The sequence below is a fragment of the Protomyctophum parallelum genome (assembly GCF_964188405.1).
Source record: "Protomyctophum parallelum genome assembly, chromosome: 1".
Classification (NCBI taxonomy): domain Eukaryota; kingdom Metazoa; phylum Chordata; class Actinopteri; order Myctophiformes; family Myctophidae; genus Protomyctophum; species Protomyctophum parallelum.
The window spans coordinates 63,264,167-63,283,161 of record NC_139697.1 but is presented as its reverse complement, the minus strand read 5'-3'; the positions used below and the strand labels follow the sequence as shown (position 1 = coordinate 63,283,161).

At 42.5% G+C, this 18,995-nt stretch overlaps 1 protein-coding gene across 2 annotated transcripts in view; it reads left to right on the top strand.

Moving 5' to 3' along the window:
* The window catches only part of LOC310874848 (pecanex-like protein 3), a 41,016-nt gene that overhangs the window by 9,549 nt on the left and 12,472 nt on the right, over positions 1 to 18,995 (top strand). Inside the window, exons 7-26 of one of the 2 annotated variants that reach the window (XM_083787741.1) lie at positions 484 to 613; positions 1,601 to 1,770; positions 3,407 to 3,464; positions 3,757 to 3,868; positions 6,165 to 6,322; positions 6,582 to 6,735; positions 7,129 to 7,161; positions 8,085 to 8,256; positions 8,569 to 8,679; positions 8,974 to 9,065; positions 9,481 to 9,590; positions 10,036 to 10,141; positions 10,465 to 10,557; positions 10,929 to 11,079; positions 11,170 to 11,314; positions 11,642 to 11,819; positions 12,214 to 12,322; positions 12,688 to 12,817; positions 14,495 to 14,553; positions 17,364 to 17,579. In XM_083787741.1, the coding sequence (XP_083643867.1) occupies positions 484 to 613; positions 1,601 to 1,770; positions 3,407 to 3,464; positions 3,757 to 3,868; positions 6,165 to 6,322; positions 6,582 to 6,735; positions 7,129 to 7,161; positions 8,085 to 8,256; positions 8,569 to 8,679; positions 8,974 to 9,065; positions 9,481 to 9,590; positions 10,036 to 10,141; positions 10,465 to 10,557; positions 10,929 to 11,079; positions 11,170 to 11,314; positions 11,642 to 11,819; positions 12,214 to 12,322; positions 12,688 to 12,817; positions 14,495 to 14,553; positions 17,364 to 17,579 (2,487 nt within the window). Of the gene's footprint in view, positions 1 to 483; positions 614 to 1,600; positions 1,771 to 3,406; positions 3,465 to 3,756; positions 3,899 to 6,164; positions 6,323 to 6,581; positions 6,736 to 7,128; positions 7,162 to 8,084; positions 8,257 to 8,568; positions 8,680 to 8,973; positions 9,066 to 9,480; positions 9,591 to 10,035; positions 10,142 to 10,464; positions 10,558 to 10,928; positions 11,080 to 11,169; positions 11,315 to 11,641; positions 11,820 to 12,213; positions 12,323 to 12,687; positions 12,818 to 14,494; positions 14,554 to 17,363; positions 17,580 to 18,995 lie in introns of both variants that reach the window. The other variant, XM_083787740.1, reaches the window with a different exon arrangement.

The following is an 18,995-nucleotide window of genomic DNA, read 5'->3' as shown; positions in this document are numbered from 1 at the left end:
TCGTTGTATCGTACAAAATTGCAGATCTGCAAGCTTACAACACGTTGCAACGTTATGTAATGTGACCTCCTTTTGCTACTTTTGAAAATGGTAATGACGTTCCCAAAATAGGAACACCATGTTGAAGAGAATATTTTTCCTCCGGTGAAAAAAAATCCCTTTCTGGCCAAAAAGTACCTTTTTATACATGTGGTGGGGGGCTCAGAGTGCTTCCACTAAGGAAAGTAGGCTTTCTAATGACACAACCCGCCTTTGTTTTGGTGAGTAGCAAAAACTTTCTTTTTATTTACGCTTAAGACGAGCTGGTCTGCTTTCATGTGAGCCCCGGAAGTCGAGAGTAACATAGCTCTAAATGCAACGCATTAGAGCTATGGACCAGAGCTACAGCAAGAGTATTGCTAGTTTCCAACTTTTGTCCGTACAGTAGGCTTTTGGGCAAATCATTATAGGCAAATATTTTCATATGTCACTGTCCCCCTACAGCCATGGCCCCAGAGGACGGGGGCAAACGTGACTCAGTCAGCAGTGTAAAGAGGACCCAGGCCATCCGCAGGAGACACAACGCAGGCAGCAACCCCACACCTCCCCCCTCCACCATGGGATCCCCACCCAGGTCAGCCAAGCTAAATCATGCGAACAAGCTAGCAATATTCACACAGGTGCTTGAGTTTGAGTTATACTTGTTATAATGTCGTCAATGTGAAGGTTGGAAAAAAATAATATATATATATATAGAGTATCTGTAGAGTTTGTCACAGCTAAGCTTCCAGGTTTGAAAAATACCAAGCACATTGATTTCATCCTGCACAACATTGAATGTTCACATTCACAACATTCACGCTCCACATGAGCGCAGCACTAACCTCCTGTGTTATTTCCTATTAAAAATCACACCCGTGTGAAGTAAGTGGTGCAACTCCGTGTGGGCATCCCTGGGGGGTCCCCGAAACTTCCAGACCCACAGGAACGTGTCCAGAGTGCCGGCCCAGTTCCGGCAAGCCACCCCGCGTCCGAAACGTTCGAGAAATGACAGTTACACCGTGTGGGGGTCCCTCTACTGTACTGTCACACCCCAAATCATCATATATACAGTTAATGTTTGTGTGTGTTAGGCTGCACAACAGTGAAAACCAACCAAACGCTATGTTCGTGCTCAGACCTACAGCCACACAAAGCTGCGTAAGGAAGTGGTTGCACCACTTAAAAAATCACACCTGTGTGAAGTAAGGGGCGCTCTAATCAATTATTGTACCAACCTTGAAACACACCTTAGTTACGTCACCAATAATGGTGGTCCCTTATTGGCCAAGGGTTTCCACCGACATACCGACAGCCAATTTGCACAGACACATATGACGTAAATTCTCCATTCATTGTCAATGTCATTTAATGTTTGTTAAGACAGAATCTACACTATAGTTGCTTATAGGAGGGGCTAGCGCCCCTCAAAAAGTGTGTATGTAGACATAACGCAGTTTTCTGTTAGAAATGTAGTAATTGGCAGTGAATCTAGATCTGCATGTGAAAATATTATTTAAATGCTAGCTGGGTAATCAATGGAAAAACAAACCAAAGCGTCAATGTTGCCATCCTCCTGTAGCCTCCAGGACCTCCAGAGGGCTCGGACCTCCTCCCACTCCCGGACCCGTACACTGCCCTCAGCCTTACAGTTCGCCTCCTCGCTGCTGCTGCCCCGTGGTGGCATCCACGAGGCCTCCACCTTCGACGACACATCAGAGGGGGCTGTGCACTACTTCTACGATGAGAGTGGTGAGTGAATATTAATGGCAACTATGCTGCACTTCCTGCGAGTTGTGGTGTTTAAACCTGCGTGCGTGCGTGACCCCCATTTGAGAATTTTAAAACGATGTACTGTCACTTACTCATACTTTTACTAGATATTAGTGGTGTAACGATATGTGTATTTGTATTGAACAGTTCGGCAAGCACCACAAACCAAACTTTATTTTTTATTTTTTAAATCAACTCTGTTATCAACAAGTCAGACCAAACAAAGTCATGAAAGCTGCTCCATGCTGCTGTCTGCCCCTCCCACCCCCAAACACTATTCTCAATATGTCTCTGACTGAGAATACTGCTAATACTGCCATAGATGTTAGAGACCAATAACAGAACATCAACAGGCCTGGTGTTCCCTGTGAATTATGGCAAGAGAGCAGTTGGTAAGAAAAAAACGCTATGTTGCGTTTTCTGCATGAGCGTAGGTTTTGTCTGCCGACATCACTGCACTGTCTCAAAAAAGGAGCAACATGCTACAAACCTTCCCTTACTTTTCAACATGCTTAATGTAATCCATATAGTACAGGTATATACTCAGTGTTGATAGTCTTACATTCATAATTTATTTTAATTTCTGACAAATGTTTAGGGGAGAAGTATAGATATTCATATATTCACTCTACATTTATATTTAGTAATAGACACTCTGTTCACTCATTCAGATCCAGTGCAGATAACTAGGGCCAGCAGCTTAGTATTTTATAGGGGATTCACACTATGGTCCCGGGTGCGCACTCGGGACCACTTGGCAGATGTTGTGGTAGTGTGAATGATGCGTACCGTTCCCGGGAGCGGATCGCCCAACCGTCCCCGGGACCGCATGGGGGGAGGGTCTCTGGACCGTTGAAGTGTATTCAGATACGGATCGTTCCAATGTGAATGCATGCGTACCTAAAGAAGGAAGTGGACTGTTTTTTTTAAAGAACGTGACTTAATCTCTAGTCGACGAGCCAAGCGTCAAAAAAAAAAACTCAGCCGCGGCACGATGCGTAACACCAACGCATTTCTCAACGCCGCCCTTCTCCGCCGCCCTTCTGCGCCGCCCTTGAATCTGCTTATACGCGCAGCACCGCGCTGATCTTATTCTGCGGACTACACGTGGCTCTTGGGCTTTGCTTGGCACAGTTTCCAAAGTAAAACAAAATAATAATAATGCTAAAGTAGAATCCATAGCAAACTAATACACTGGAGCACATAACTGACTGACACAGTGAATAGCAGGCAGGCTGACAGTGAAGTAGTATAAAGGCAAAAAGCCAAAGAGGCAATGCAATTCAGTGTGTCTGGATTTATTTGAGACAATGTCGCACAGTTGATGGTCAGTGTCCGTGCGCGCCAGCCATCAAGCACACCGTCATCAGGAGGATTAAAGTGTGTTATGCAAGTGTACCCGGTGAGCTGTTGAATCTCGGGCAATGTGAATCATGGCCATCGGGGACCAGGCAACCGTATTCGGAAACGGTTCCAATGAAATGGATTCAGTCCGTCTCAGTGTGAATCCCCTATTAATTTACCTTTACATAATGCAACAGTAGTGGCCTGCATAGTCTCTTTTCAAACTCTGCACTTGCACTCACAGAGGTTGATTTGTGTTTCTGGGTAACAGGAGTGAAGAGATCATATACATTTGGACCTGCTGGAGGTGGTTACGAGGACCCAGTGCAGTAAGTTATCAAGCTTTTATATTGAATCTTTTTATCCTTTTTTCCCCCCATGAATTTAATACTTAGATTTGATATTTTTGCTACAGAATGTCTATAATGACATGGCCAAAATAGGGATGACAGTATGAAAGTGATTCATTCCTTTGGATCCATTGGAACACAGATTGTATTTAAAATGTTCTGTTTCTGTCGTACAACCAGACATCGATGATATGCAAGTGCAGTATTGTCCCCCATAACTACAGTATACAGGGTATATACTTAACATTTGTTGACGTTACCTGACATGCAGGGAGAGAGAGAGACAGTCGCAGTCCTCTAGCTTCACCTCCACTGAGGTCCAGGAGGGGGCACCAGTGCTGTCCATGCTCCAGCCCAGGCCTGTGGTTCTACAGGGTATGCAGGTGCGCAGGGTGCCGTTGGAGATGCCTGAGGTGAGCAGTGCACTGCTTGCTTGTTTCATGTGCTATCACTGTGGGGGCGGCGGTGGCTCTGGGGTAGAGTTTCTGGATGGTAACCACAAGGTTCGAAGGTCCCAGAGTTGGTGTCGAAGTGTCCTTGAGCAAGACACTGAACCCCTAATTGCTCCTGATGTGCTGGTTGGTGCCTTGCATGTGTGGGTGAATGTAATGCGCAATCTATGTAAAAGCGCCTTGGATAAAGGCACTATATAAATGCACCATTTACCATTTATCACTAAATCACTGGTGGAAAAAGTACCTGTATTTATTTGAAACAAAAGTAAGAGTATCAATACTGCAATGTAGAAAAATCTGGAATTCAAAATTTACTTGAGTACGTATTGAGTACGTATTGGTATCAAAATGTTACTTAGATTACCAAAACTAAAAAGTACTCATTATGCAGAATGTCCATTTCACAAGTTTTCGAAGGCCAATAGTCCACTTGCCAGAATACGAACCCGGCCTAAAGTTTTATGTTAGAAATGTTCCCCAGCATTTAGAAACTGCCGGATGCTAACGTGCATATGTTTGGTAATTTTCATAATTGGCATAATAAGATGGGGTACCATTAACAGTTGGCCTAATGGTCAATGTTCCAAGAATCGACAATATATTTTTTGTATTTATTTACCTCTAAAACTAATGAACAGCCCAGGCAGGATTGTCACAGTCAAGGTCTGAGGCAAAAATAATACTGGTCCAAAATACACTTTAAAAAAACGAAAGTAAGAAATAACACTTCCCTGAAGGCCCTGGCGGCTCTCCCTTGTTGTTGTCTACTCGTTAGTCTCAAGCAAAACATTTCATTCATTCATCCCCCTCAACATTTCCAGCCTCCCTTATATCCCAGGTGAGAGCCACCCACAATTAGTAATTGGCATCATCATCATCGACCCAAACAAGGCTAACGCATGACCCATGGAACTGATGAAAGAGCTCCAACAACCTGATGTGGTTGACAACGCTTACCTCTTGGGAAGTGGCTGTTTCCACCATGGGCTGGAATCTTTCCTTGATAGCTCCTCCTGTGGCACCGTCATCCTCCAAGATGGAGGATGCTGGTGATGTTGCTTTGTAGGCATTCTGAACTGTCTTTTCTTCTTCTTCTGACACCACAGTATACAGTTGGCCGAATGGTCAAGGCTCCAAGAATCGACACAATCCAAAAATATAGATTTCTTTCGTATTTATTTACCTCCAAAACTAATGAACAGCCCAGACAGGATTGTCACAGCCAAGGTCTGAGGCAAAAATAATACTGGCCAAAATACACTTTCACAAACTGAAAACAGGATATGCCTTCCCTGAAACGTCTAAATGTATACAGACGTCTAAATGTAGACGTTGAAACAATGTTGTTTCAACGTCTATATATAGACATCTACATTTAGACCTTGATTAGCCAGGCTAATCAAGGTCTAAATGTAGACGTCTAAATGTATACAGACGTCTAAATGTAGACGTTGAAACAATGTTGTTTCAACGTCTATATATAGACGTCTACATTTGATTAGCCAGGCTAATCAAGGTCTAAATGTATACAGACGTCTAATATATAAGTCCAGTGCACACCCAAATGGTGTGCCGACTGCAAGGCACACTGGTGTGACGAGAGAAAGTCCAGGTGTGCTTCAGGATTTTGTGTCAACCACACTTTATTCTTTATACAAAAATAACAAAAAACTACTTCTCAAAACGGGTGCAAATTAAAAAAATATTTAGCCACTTTTAATCTGGTGTCCCTAGAGTAGTGGCGATTTCCACAATTCTTGGAAAGGTGTAAATAGAGCGTGGTTGAATATTTCTTGGCATTAGATATAAACATAAATGTTTATAGACTAAAACAGAGTAATAACAGTGACAGGTGACAGGGATTTTTACAGGATACGAATATCAGGTGTGCCTTGAGATTTTGACTTGCCCATTAGTGTGCCTTTGAGTCAATAAGTTTGAACACAACCCTGTGTTAAGTTAGAGCTAAGTTGTCTTTATAAGCTAAATACTAAATTTCACACCTGAATTGTATTTGATGAGCTAACGAAGATGAGGTAAATGTTCAGGCGCAAACATATTTATGAACAAATATACATATTTGCTGTTAGCAACGCATGTTTTTGTGTTGAACAGCTCTGGAAATTCCTAGTCTGTGCAGTAATAATTGCCATAACGATAATAAAACTGGTTCTGATGAATATTCAGGAGTCCTCTCAACCCTCTTATCACCACACCTCTCTAGTTTGACCTGGACCACGAGTCTCTACAGGAGTCCCAGGAGAACACTCTGATGATTGAGGAGAAGGCCAAACCCAAACAATACTATCGCTTCTGGGTGCTGCCGAGGAAGTGGCTGAGGGTTCGCTATGATCGGCTGGCCCTGCTAGCCTTGTTAGACAGGTAGGATGATAGATGGATGTTTTAATAGGGTGTTGAAAATGAAATGAATATGTTGAAAATATGCATATTTGATAGCTCTCACAAAATAACCATGCACCTACAAGGTGACTAAAATGTGTTTAAAATGTAAATCTTTATGTGTAAACCACATGCATCATTCCTTGAATTGTGAAAGTGGATTTTAAAGAACGCTATCAAAACCATGCAAATTGGTAGTTACACGTCTAGTGCAACTGACCCCACTTCACCCTTGTGTCAGGAACCGGCGCGTGGGGGAGAATGTGTTTGCCGTGGTGCTGGCCAGCCTGGTGGCCTTCCTGGGGTTCCTGCTGCTGCTCCAGGGCTTCTTCAGGGACATTTGGGTCTTCCAGTTCTGCCTGGTCATCGCTAGCTGCCAGTACTCCTTACTCAAGGTGCAGTCCTGCCTCTGGCTTGCAAGAACTGAATCTTCCTCATTCTGTTTTAGATTTTGGTGCATTTAGTTGATGCCATTATCAAGAGAAACTTCGCATTTTATCCAGAACAGTGTCATACAAGCATGGCTATTGAATAAGCTTCACTTTCTCATGCACCAGAAGTCTAAGCAACCAACAGTTGCAATAATAAGTGAAAAGGCCACATTAATTAATCTAGAGAAGCTTAGATAACGAATGTTGGTGCTGTCAGTATAAGAATGGAGACACATAGCTCTCATCTACATTAGATATTTGATGTATGATCTCTTCATTGTTATCTCCTTAAACTGTTGATTCCTTTTTTTTGTATGAGAACTTACCATCAATCCATGCCAACATCTTTTCTTACAGAGTGTACAACCTGATGCAGCTTCTCCAATGCATGTGAGTGTTTTATTTCCAGTTGATAACTTAACCGTCTTCCTGCCATTGCCGAAGCCCTTCGGCAATCAAAGCCTCAATTTGATAATACACCTTGCTGCCATTGCCGTAGCCCTTCGGCAATTATACTTTTATAGTGCATATGATCGATCGAGCCATAATGCTACTCACGTTAGCCGGTTAGCTAGCAATGTTGTTAGCACTGCACTGGATCGTTCAGATTAGATCGCGGTCGCCATAAGAATCCATTCTATCCGTTTCTTTCAATCGCCTGTATCTCCTATTCCTTGTCCCAGATGGCATTTTTGGTCAAACCAGCGTTTCTTTGACGGCACAGAGCCGACGTTGTGCAGTGCTATATGTACCGGCATTGATTCGATTATGTAAACAAAGGTTGTCTTGGCAACGTAAAGCTGGCAGGGATAAGCTCACTTCCGGTTGAGGCAAAATGTGGCTTTTCAAAATAAGAGCTCAAATTAAAAAAATGCTGGCATGAATTAGGTCCTAATTTCTCAATAAATGGCAGCAGTAAAAGGGTTAAGCACTTGGGTGGTGTAGGGGTAAAGTTTCTGTTCACCACCACGGAGAGTCGAAGACTAGGGGTTTGAATCCTCTGTGTCGGGTACATAAGGATTGGCCTGGGCAGCCAAGCACAATTAGCTGCAGGAGGGAAGCTGGAAGGGGAAGGCAATCTTTGTCGCGGCACCAGAGACTTGTACAGGCTGGGGCATCCACTCTACTTCTATTCTTATAATCTTCACTTGTCTTCAGAAGTAATAATGGGCAATACATCAAATCCTCCAGTCTAATATATAGATTTAAAAGAACATCATGAAATAATTTGACATTGAAAACCTTCCTGTTTTCATTGAATCTGTTGTAATTCACCCATTATCTGCTCTCTGTCCGTTCCCTCCTGACAACAGGGCCATAACTGGATCATTGTGTACAGCCGGCCGGTGTACTTCTGCCTGTGCTGTGTGATGATCTGGATCTTTGACCTGTCTGGAAGCTCTGCCAGGCTGCAGCCCTTCTCCCTCTACGGTGTCACCTTCTTCTCTGGGCAGTTCCTCCTCTGTGCCAGGGACATGCTCATAGGTGTGTGTGTGTGTGTGTGTGTGTGTGTTAGACCACTGATTCCCAACCTGTAGGCTGAGAGGATATTGCAAGTTGGCAATATAATTAGCAGAACATCAAGATTTTAATAAAACATGACAGGTGTTCTCATATGGATAAATGATAATAAACACTCTTTGAAGTTTGAACTGTAAGCCTCAAAAGCACAAACCACACGTCATCAGGTTAACATCAGCATCCCAATACGCTTGTAGATGGTCTGTTTTAAGTGTTTCAAAAAGAATGAAATGTTTTGACTAATTTAGTTTTTGTCTGTTTTGTTTTCTCCAACAGTGTTTGCATTGTGTTTCCCGGTCATTTTCCTGTTTGGGCTCCTACCTCAGGTCAACACCTTTATTATGTGTGTGCTGGAGCAAATTGACATGCACGTCTTTGGGGGAACTGGTAAGAACATGTTGGATATATATTAAAACAAATGAAGAATATAAAGCGAGAGCGAGGGGTGATTGATTGGTCTTGCTGGCTCAGCAACTGGCACATGTCGATCCTGGGTTCGAAATACAACTGAGGCCTTTCTGTTGAGTTTGCATGTTCTCCCCATGTTCACTTGGGGTTCTTTCTGCACGTCAAAGTTGAAAATTAGCCGCAAGGTTAACACTGGCACACTGACAGTGATGATTTCTGTTGATTAATGTGCACTGTCGCTGTAAAAAATCTAATCCATGTCTCTCTCCACAGCCACTACCAGCCCCTTATCGTCTCTCTTCAGCCTATTTCGCAGTGTCTTGGTGGCTGCTCTGCTGTATGGGTTTTGCCTTGGTGCTATAAATGTAAGGACACTTGAGAGTGAACATCATGAATAGAGAAACATTGTTCAAAGCAAGAGGAAGAGCTATGGGGAAGAGCTAAAAGGGTTCAAAGGGAAAAAACGAAAAAGTCGAAATAGCATAAATAATCCAGATGCAGGCACTCAAGGTACTGTAGGTTTGAAAAATGTGAAGGGCCTAATTCATCGGGCTAGAATAATACTAAAAAAAATACACCAAGACATGTCAGCTTACGCTTTCTTCAGGGTGTGAGAAATGCTGCTTCTTCCGCCCACCATAATGACCACAATGTGAATAAGTCAGATGTGATTAATGTGTCATCCTCCATTTATATCCTACATTCTGTAAAAAAAACGGGCAGGTTGTGAGTTGAATGTGGTCTCTCCTCATGTTCTGTCTTTTACCTTTTGACCTCCAGGCGCCGTGGGGCGACGCCCATGTCCCGGTGCTGTTCTCCGTGTTCTGTGGGCTCCTCCTGGCCCTGTCCTACCACCTCAGTCGTCAGAGTAGTGACCCCACCATCCTATGGTCAGTATTCTATTGTCTTCACATGGCATATCTACTTTTATTTTATTTTTGTTGAGTGACACATCACTTGACACTTTGATGCAGTCGTTTACAAACAGCCCAGATTCATTCGCAACATATTTTGGGTAATAAGAGGATTCATATGTACAACATACAGGTGTTGCATCTGATGTTGCTCTACCAACTTAATTTGAGATGACTGTTTTATATGTTGCCTAATATGTTTTGAGGATTGAATCCAGAACAAAGTATATTTTGTGTCAAAATCAGAAACGGTTCCATTTCAAAAGCAATATTGCACTCGAGGTTGCACTGTTACAATGCCGGCATGGCTGTGATTATCTTCAGCCGGTGGCCTCGTAACTACAACCGATTCACATCTTTGATATTCATCATCACATATATCCGTATCCCAGTAGTGTTATTTTTGTTCCCTCCCCTCCAGGTCTCTTGTCCGAGCTAAATTATTCCCAGAGCTGGAAAATCGGACACCAGAGGAACCCCCTGTGGAGATCAAGGACCCACTTCCTGAGAAGCTACGCAACTCTGTGGTAAAGAAGCCAAAAACCCTTAATAAGCCTTTAGAAACTGTCTAACCATGGTGCTGCTTTACTTTTGGTTTTTGTGCCTGGGGTTTTGATGACAATTAATTTGTATTGTTTCAAGCTAAATCCAATGTTCCATGCCAGGTTCTTGTGCCTCTAATGTGCTGAGATGAAATCCAGGCGTGGATTTGATTTGACAGTTTCATATTGATTGGTCGCACGCACCACAGTTTTACTTTTCATCATATATTGGATTCACTGATGTAATGCTTGCAGCGAGAAAACATTAAACACTCTCTCTCTCTCTCTGTCTGTCTTTTTTCTTATAGAAAGAGATTCTTCATTCAGATCTTGTCATGTGTCCCCTCATGGCAGTCATCACCTTCGCCATCAGTGCCAGCACAGTCTTCATAGCTCTACAAGTTAGTTGTCAGCCATCCCCTTTTTTATTGGAGCCAGATGGACACCTGGTGGCAATAATATATATTACTATAGGATTGCTGTGTGAGAATGAGCTGTAGTATGTATATCACAGATTTTTCTTTTGGCATTAAAATGACGAATTTAAACATATGAATAGTGCTGGCTGAAGGCACAATCCAATGTTAAATTAGGTTAACAGTGAGAGGGTTAACGTGATCATTTTGACAGCCTTACTTTTATACCTTAATTCAAACTAAAGCACTTTGTTTCTCAGCGGTTTTAAACTTCCAATGTTTGCTTCATCTTTTTAGCTAAACCTTCCTCTCTCGCTCTCTATCTTATTTCCCCTGTTCCCCTCTCTCATCCTCAGCCTGCTCTTAGTTTGGTCCTGTACATCATGGCAGGAGTGGTGGGCTTCCTCACGCATTATCTCCTGCCTCAGCTTCGCAAGCAGCTACCTTGGTTCTGCCTGGCGCACCCGGTCCTCCGCTCCAAAGAGTACAGCCAGTTTGAGGTCCGAGGTGAGTGGCTTCTTTTTATTAATTTGGTATGTATTCATTTATTTATTCATTTCAATTTTAGCTTGTAATTCATGCGGTGGTCTGCTACAGATGCTGCTCAGCTGATGTGGTTTGAGAAGCTGTACGCGTGGCTCCAATGCCTGGAGAAGTACTTAATCTACCCGGCTGTAGTTCTCAACTCCCTAACGACAGAGGCCCGTGCTGTGGGACAGAACCATAAAGAATTGGACATCTAGTAAGTATCTTCACACGTCATGAACTGTTATATCAGTTTGACACTCAGTTTTCTGATTTACTGGAACCTCCAGTTAAGTGCAATGGTAGATACTCTTTGATGTAGTGAAAAGTCCTTGTGCACACCTACAAGGACAGGTGCGTCGGAGCTAGCAAACAAATGTGAATCATGAGAAAAAAAAGAGGTCTTCACTTTAGTTTTGTGTCTGAGAGGCTGAATCTCATCAAATGGTGATCCGTGGCTCAAATGTCGAATAAACAATGGGCCTTGATATGAAAAGCGTTGAAAACCACTGTACTATTCTATTTTGTCTCTCCACTCCTCCAGTAGCCGTGCTCTCTTCATATCGGTGGCAGGGATGAAGCTGCTGCGCTCGTCGTTCTGTGCCCCGTCGCTGCAGTACGTCACGCTGTGCTTCACCACGCTTTTCTTTCACTTTGACCATCCCAACTTCTCTGAGACCTTCCTCATCGACTACTACTTCATGTCCATTCTCTTCAGCAAGGTGAGAGATGCAGTTTTTAACCCTAATGTTGGGTAGCATATCTGCTGGTTGACCAAGCGGGGACTCCCTTTTGAATGAGTCACGGTAGATATTTGGTCTCCCATAGGAGACTTTGAGTGTATAATTTCAAAAAAGGTTAGAGTGTACATGCTAGACTTTACATTAAATTGTTCTTGAGATGTGCCGTTTGTCAACTGGTAAACATCTGGTTCATTCTGGTTTATTCATTCTTCTCTTTACTTTTTAAAGCTCTGGTTCTCTTTGTAGTGTCCTTGAGGGGGTTATGGCAGGGTACTTGAAATCAAAACGTTTGAGAACCACTGCTTTGGAGCACGTTGTGACAAAGTGGGCCAGGTGTGTGTGATTGCTGATGCATGTGTCTTTCCCGTGCCAGATGTGGGACCTGCTGTACAAACTGCGTTTTGTGTTGACCTACATCGCCCCCTGGCAGATCACTTGGGGGTCCGCGTTCCATGCCTTCGCCCAGCCCTTTGCTGTGCCCCGTATCCTTCAACATTATTTTATTATTGTGTGTGTGTGTGTGTGTGTGTGTGTGTGTGTGTGTGTGTGTGTGAGAATTTTGTAGACTAAAAACTATGATAAAAAGTGAATAAAAACCTGGTGAGTAAAAAAGTTTTACTCATAAAGTGTATTGACAATTTCGTCAAATAAAACTAGACTAAAATGTTAGGGAGAGACTAGTGGAGAATAGACAACACATTTTATGTTTGGTTGCTGCTGCTCTAATTGCCCTTTACTGCAAAGTATATGGGTGCAAATGTTACAGGATCCATCTATTGCATATTGAGGGAATTTTATTTGAGCAATTCCATTTATGTCGGAGAGATCCTTAACTTAATTATCTCAGACTCTGCCGTGCTGTTCGTCCAGGCTGTGTTTTCGGCAATATTTTCTACTCCTCTCAACCCAGTCCTGGGCAGTGCTGTATTTGTCACCTCATACACCAGGCCTGTTAAGTTCTGGGAGCGAGACTACAAGTAAGTTGTGTTCAGATTCTGATATTACGCTGGCCTGGGTAAAGTAAACTACAACATGAACGTGTTAAAAATCCTCGGAAATTCCGCTGAGATTTCATCAGAACACAGCGGCCGCGTATTCCGTTCGGGCCTGCGGTATGATGTTTATGTAGAGGAGTGGCTCATGGTAGAGCCCTGCATGGGAGTGTTTTCTTAAAACACTTTCACAATTTCATTTCAGACCGCCGGCAGTTAATGTCTGCCCACCACTTCCTCCCGCAACTAAATAATTAAATGCCATTTAGTCCTGCAGCGCATAGTAGTGCGTGTCCCGGAGTCCTTCAGCTTATACATTGCGATCCAATAACATTACCAAACATAATGAGAGAGTGGGGCTGTTTATTTGTAAGGAATTCCTCTCACAGATAGAGGGAGGGAAAGTGTTTTATATTGCGACGGGACATACTGCGACGGGACATACTGTATATTATATAGGTAGGCTACATATTATATTGTGACACCGACAACAGGGTACGAATGTGAGAACGAATGTTCAGGAAGCAGGATTTTACAGGGAATGCTGTTTTTAAATTGACCGCCTGTTCCCGACCGCCGGTATTTAAATGCCGTCCCCCGCCCGCAACATTTATTGGGTCTTGCGGGTACCATGGGATCCTGCTCCCTGAAGACCAAAAACCTAATATCTACCCCGGTCCTGGCCGTTACATTGATCCCGTGACCCGGATTGGGGGGAGGTCAAAGGGGGTGAATGTAGCATAATGGCTTTGAACCACTGTCTGAAGACCAAAAAGGTTAATATCTCCCCCGGCTAATCCCAGGTGTTGCGTTTACTCCTTTTTTGTATGCTAATGAAACTGCTATAATTGCTATAATTAAACAATAATGCACAAAAGTGAGTTCTATTCTGAGATATATTGGCATTATTGTGCTGCAGTCATAGGCATGAGGGCAAGTGCCAATATCAATGTGTAACACAACCTCAAATGTATTACTGAGTTTGTACCTTATAATTATAAATATTTATGGGTGGGTCAAGACAAATTTATTACGTTTGTCTTGGAATTAAGTTAATTCCAAAGAAGCAAAAAAGAAGAAAAATGTCCTTATGCACACCTACAGCAGACAGGTGCTACTGATAACTGGAACTGTCTTCACTATGAAGGTTTGAACGACCGAAACGTTGCTCAATAAATCTAATTCTGTAAGTGAAGACAGTCCCTTTTTTCTCTACTTTATTTTCTCTACTTCTCCAATTCCAAAGAAGCAAAATTGTTCCTTAATTCCTTTTCTGAGATCCAGATCCTGGATTGCGAGTGAGATAAATCGTTGATTTGGCCCAGTTGAGGTATTTTTAGGTGCACTCCACCTACTTTTTGGTACATTGATGACAATGACACTAAATGTCATGCCATAAGTTTTAGTTTCAATGTCAATTAAATGAGAACCTATTTTGTTCAAAGCCAAAAGATTTGACAAAGTCATTACAATTCCACCCAATATCAAACTGATGCTGGATAACGTTACATGTATGCTGCCGACGGCTGTTTCTAGATTACAGGTGTAATAAAGTAGAGCTAGATGATAATTTTATAGAGATGTGGTTTGAGCTCTATTATGAGTAGATATTGGCACTCACTAGAACGCCTCGTTAAATGTGGTATAACTTCTACCCTGCAGCACCAAGAGGGTCGACCACTCCAATACGAGGCTCGCCACTCAGCTGGACCGCAACCCAGGTAGGCCATGAGAGAGTCGCCTGTCTTTTGTAAGTGATAAATGGGAAGTGGACTTGTCTTAGAACAAGCTTATAAACCTCAAGGGATCAAGGCTTGGTGAAACCTTGCATATGGCTAGACCTTCTTTGGGCAGTACTTTGATTTGAGGAATACCACTACTGTGGTAGTGTCTAGAATGTTAATCCTGGATATGAAATGATCATCTGCAATTTTCTGTAGTGGTCGTAGTAATATTTGTTGTTAAAATGTACTATATCGCATGACATGGTTAAGCTACGCTTTTACAACATACCCTAATTTATTGAGTGCAACTATACCACACAAACAGTTTCACTGCCTAAAACAAGATTGGACGAGATTCATTCATGATCACAGACCGCCTAGGGCGAGATCGGACGAGATAATGGTTTATAATGTTTAATAAGAATCTTTACCAGCCTTTGGCATCACCGTTACCAGGCAACGGATCACTTCCACTTTGGCGGCATGATCGGTTATTTTCCATCCACTGGTCCCCGGCTAGCACGTATCCAAAAAACTATTTGTATTGGAATTGAGCTCAGATTGAGGTCATCATACAAAACATCCACGTTTTCGGAGGTCAATAAAAATCATCACGACCGCACGGGACCGTTTCCAGTGCTTATGATAAACGAAAGTATGTGCAAATGATTTTGTGTTCCTGGAAGTGCTCCATTTCGGTTGTTTCGCTTCTGCAAGGAGTAGCCAATAGCGCCATCTATTGGCGGCAGGGAAGGAGTTGACTACCACAGAATTACACCAGCAGAACATTACATAACCAGACATTTACCAGTAGTAATAATCCCATCTGGATATGAATTCATCCATAGAACTATAAAATAAACAATCTTAACTGAGACTGGATGGCGTGCAATATCCATGAAATACATTGAGAGACGAGGGATTAGTCTTAAATCATATTTACACTGTACCTCGGCAAAAAGGGTCTGCCGATCAACTGAAAAGTGATCATGCCTCTGTAGAACACCTTCAATCACTGCAAATATGCTAGTAGTTATGTTGTACTGAATTAACAGGGATGGGTCAGAATAATACATTTGTTTGATGTGCTATACTGGCATTTAGAGGCTTGACTACAGTAACAACATTTTAAGTTACTGTATGTCTACTGTGGGTGTAAACATTTTCCTGTTTTGATTTAGCATTATGCTAGCCTAATGTATTTGTACAGTCAAGTCATGAGGATACCAAAATAAATTACATTTTCACTCTTTTAGCTTGTATTGTATTAATGGTTTAGAATCGATGGTATACTAAAATATGCACAGGCCTGGGCCGTGGCTCAGCGGTCCAGGCACCTTGGCTGGTAATCCAGTCTGGCAGTGTGCTGTGGGTTCGACTCCCAATCCCGACAGCCTTTACGGTGTGACAAAAGCACATTATTAATTTCATTCTGCGTTATTTTCTGTGCATGTTATTTGTATACGTGTGATATGTAACATGAGCTTTGTGAGAGTCTTATTCTTTCCTATTTCTATGTGAAAGGTAACGGGTCTGGTACTAGGGTGATTGATAGGTGTCAATGACTGATTGATGCCACCACCCAAGTTTACTAATGGGAGGAAGTGACACACGGGAGGGATCTCCCAAACAAACAGGGTGTAGGCCTACACGGAGGAGAAGAGGAGCTCCAGGCGCCAGGTCGCGTTAAAACCGTTCTTCAAGTTTAAACGCAGTGATCTGCAGCCGTGACAATTGAAGGACAGTCGTGCCCCTCGGGTATAGCATCGCACTTGGAGTTGCCGTCGGGGGTCGGCGTTGGAAACAGGATTATATCTGCCGGCGGTTGGAGGCTAACGGAGCTGCTGCGATCGGTGAGATCTTTCCAAAGTGTTCCTGGAGGATTGTCAATACTAAGCGTTTCGTTCATTGCGCTGGATTAAACTACTGCAGACTTTCACATGCGCGCGCCTCGTTAGAAGAGGAGGACGGACGCGGTCTTTGTTTAATTCTAAGCGCGGTTGCGTTCCGCTGACTTTGGGACTGGTTTGGGGCGGGAGGGGGTTTGAATGTAATTATTGATTGTTGTTTTGAGTTTGTTTTCTTGTTTGTTCATATCATTTAGTAGGGAAAGAGACAGGGAGAGACGTAATTGTGAAGTGTACTGTTTGCCTGCGATTACAACTTCCTATAAAGTGTTCAAAGTAAACCCCACGATCCCGCTGATTTATTCCTTAGTTAATAATTTGTCTTGCTGTGAAGAGGGCGATTGTTACAACGGCATGTCACCCCCATCTCTCTCCCCATTTCCTGTCAGCTCACTTTCTATCTATCCAAAAAGAATAAAAAAGGCTAAAGCCACAAGAAAACATTTTAAATATGCACATGCCACTGTTTATTTTTATGAAACCCGGTTGACAGGCCAATGCTCTAAGCTAGGATGGTGAATGGTGACATTTGGATTTATTGTTGATCAGCTGAGCCATTCAACCTGTCAAAGCATTATCTATAAAATACCTGTTGATTTTATTGACCACAATATAAAATAGAATAATACACCTGCACACTGTACAGTATATCTGCTCAGTACAAGAGGACAGATTTATTGAGCAACGGGCGTATGTTTCTATTTTATATTTGATGTGCACTTGCCTACGCACCTGTTCTTAAGCCTTACTCTAGGTGTGTGAAAGCTTTTCTCGACTACAAATGACCACATTATGAAAAAGGACATAATGGCATAATGCATATTAACTTTGGGGATCCTTAAAATTCAAATGGTTGAGAATCATTCTAAACCACCTCCCTCTCCCTGTCTCTCCCCCAAGGTGCAGATGACAACAACCTGAACTCTATATTCTACGAGCACCTGACCCGCTCCCTGCAGCACAGTCTCTGTGGTGACCTGCTGCTGGGTCGCTGGGGGAACTACAGCACGGGGGACTGTTTCATCCTGGCCTCGGACTACCTCAACGCCCTGGTGCACATCATCGAGATTGGCAACGGCCTAGTCACCTTCCAGCTGAGGGGCCTGGAGTTCAGAGGTTGGTGGAGGATAGCACTTTTTAATTAATTTAGGTGTTGTCCAGACAGACGTTTTTTAGGTGAGAATAGCACTTTTTAATTAATTTAGGTGTCATCCAGACAAAAGTTTTTAATCGTATTGCCGTTTCATCCACATGAAGCCAGCGTGTTGGGTGACTGAATACGCAATTTTAAAACATAAATGAATAAATAAATCTGATAGACGCAAACCTTGCGTCTATGTGTGTACAACAAGAAATATGCATCTTTCCTGCCCCCCCCCCCCTCCTGAATCAGCGGTGCATTCGTGCTGTAAAAGGTACTGGGTATGATAGGGCTTTTACAGCAACATTTACTGCACGTATACGACCACCGTCGGCAACAAGTGGACATGGAGAACAGCATTCTCCATCTGTTATTGTTTACGTTGCAGCATGAGTTGTATGAGCAATTGAACATGCACAAGATCCATGTCTTCCCTCTTTTTGGTGCTTTGTGGCAGCTATAATGCCACTTACAGGCCGGGCATATTCAGTGGGTGTGTGGTGTTTTCGTAGTTTCACATTTCTTGAGGCAATTCTGTCTGTACACTACAGTAACTCTTTTTTTAAACACATCTGTCTGGATGTGCCCTTAATTTAATGAATGGTTCTCAAACAATGATTTGCAACGCGACTCATTGTAACTTTGTAAGAAATTGCAGTGGTCTGAAATGACTCATTGCAGGTCGGCACAGTATTGAAATAATGCTAGTTGAGTTGCGAATCATTGGTGTGGACTGGGCTTTAGGCCATGGACCCCCAGAACTCAATGAGTCTATACATGGAGTAGGAACCACTATCATTACATGGCCTCTGGGAAGTGCAAAGTGCTATTACCGGTAAATGCCCAGCACAGCTTTAAGGGCATATTTTGCAATACAATTATCTGAATCACAAATTTAATGGTTAGCCGATTGACTGCACAAATGCTCCCAATTATATTTCTAGGTTGCACAGATTACATTTTGCGAGCATATGTGACCAAAAATGTTGGAGCCCTGAATATGTATTGGAAACTGTTTTTTGTGAAGTCTCTTGTTTGAGTATGTACAGTATTTAAACCGAACAGAATAACATTTCTAGTCTATATACTATTATATTCTTAGATCTCCATATCTGAACTTTTGTGTTTATAAATGCCCTACTTTGTAGTCATGCAAAAACTGTTAAAATAGGCAACGTACAAGCACACAACACGTCTTGATCATGCAACGCTGTGTGAGCTTCTAGAAAGTTGTTTCTGTCTGGTTTTCATAAATATTTATTTAACCTGTGAAAAGTATTGAGAGCTATTGACTAAATAACTATTGTATATTGGAACACATGTCATTATATTATTAATATTATTAATTAATTAATTATTTATTTATTCTAAAAATGTGTGGTTTTGGACAT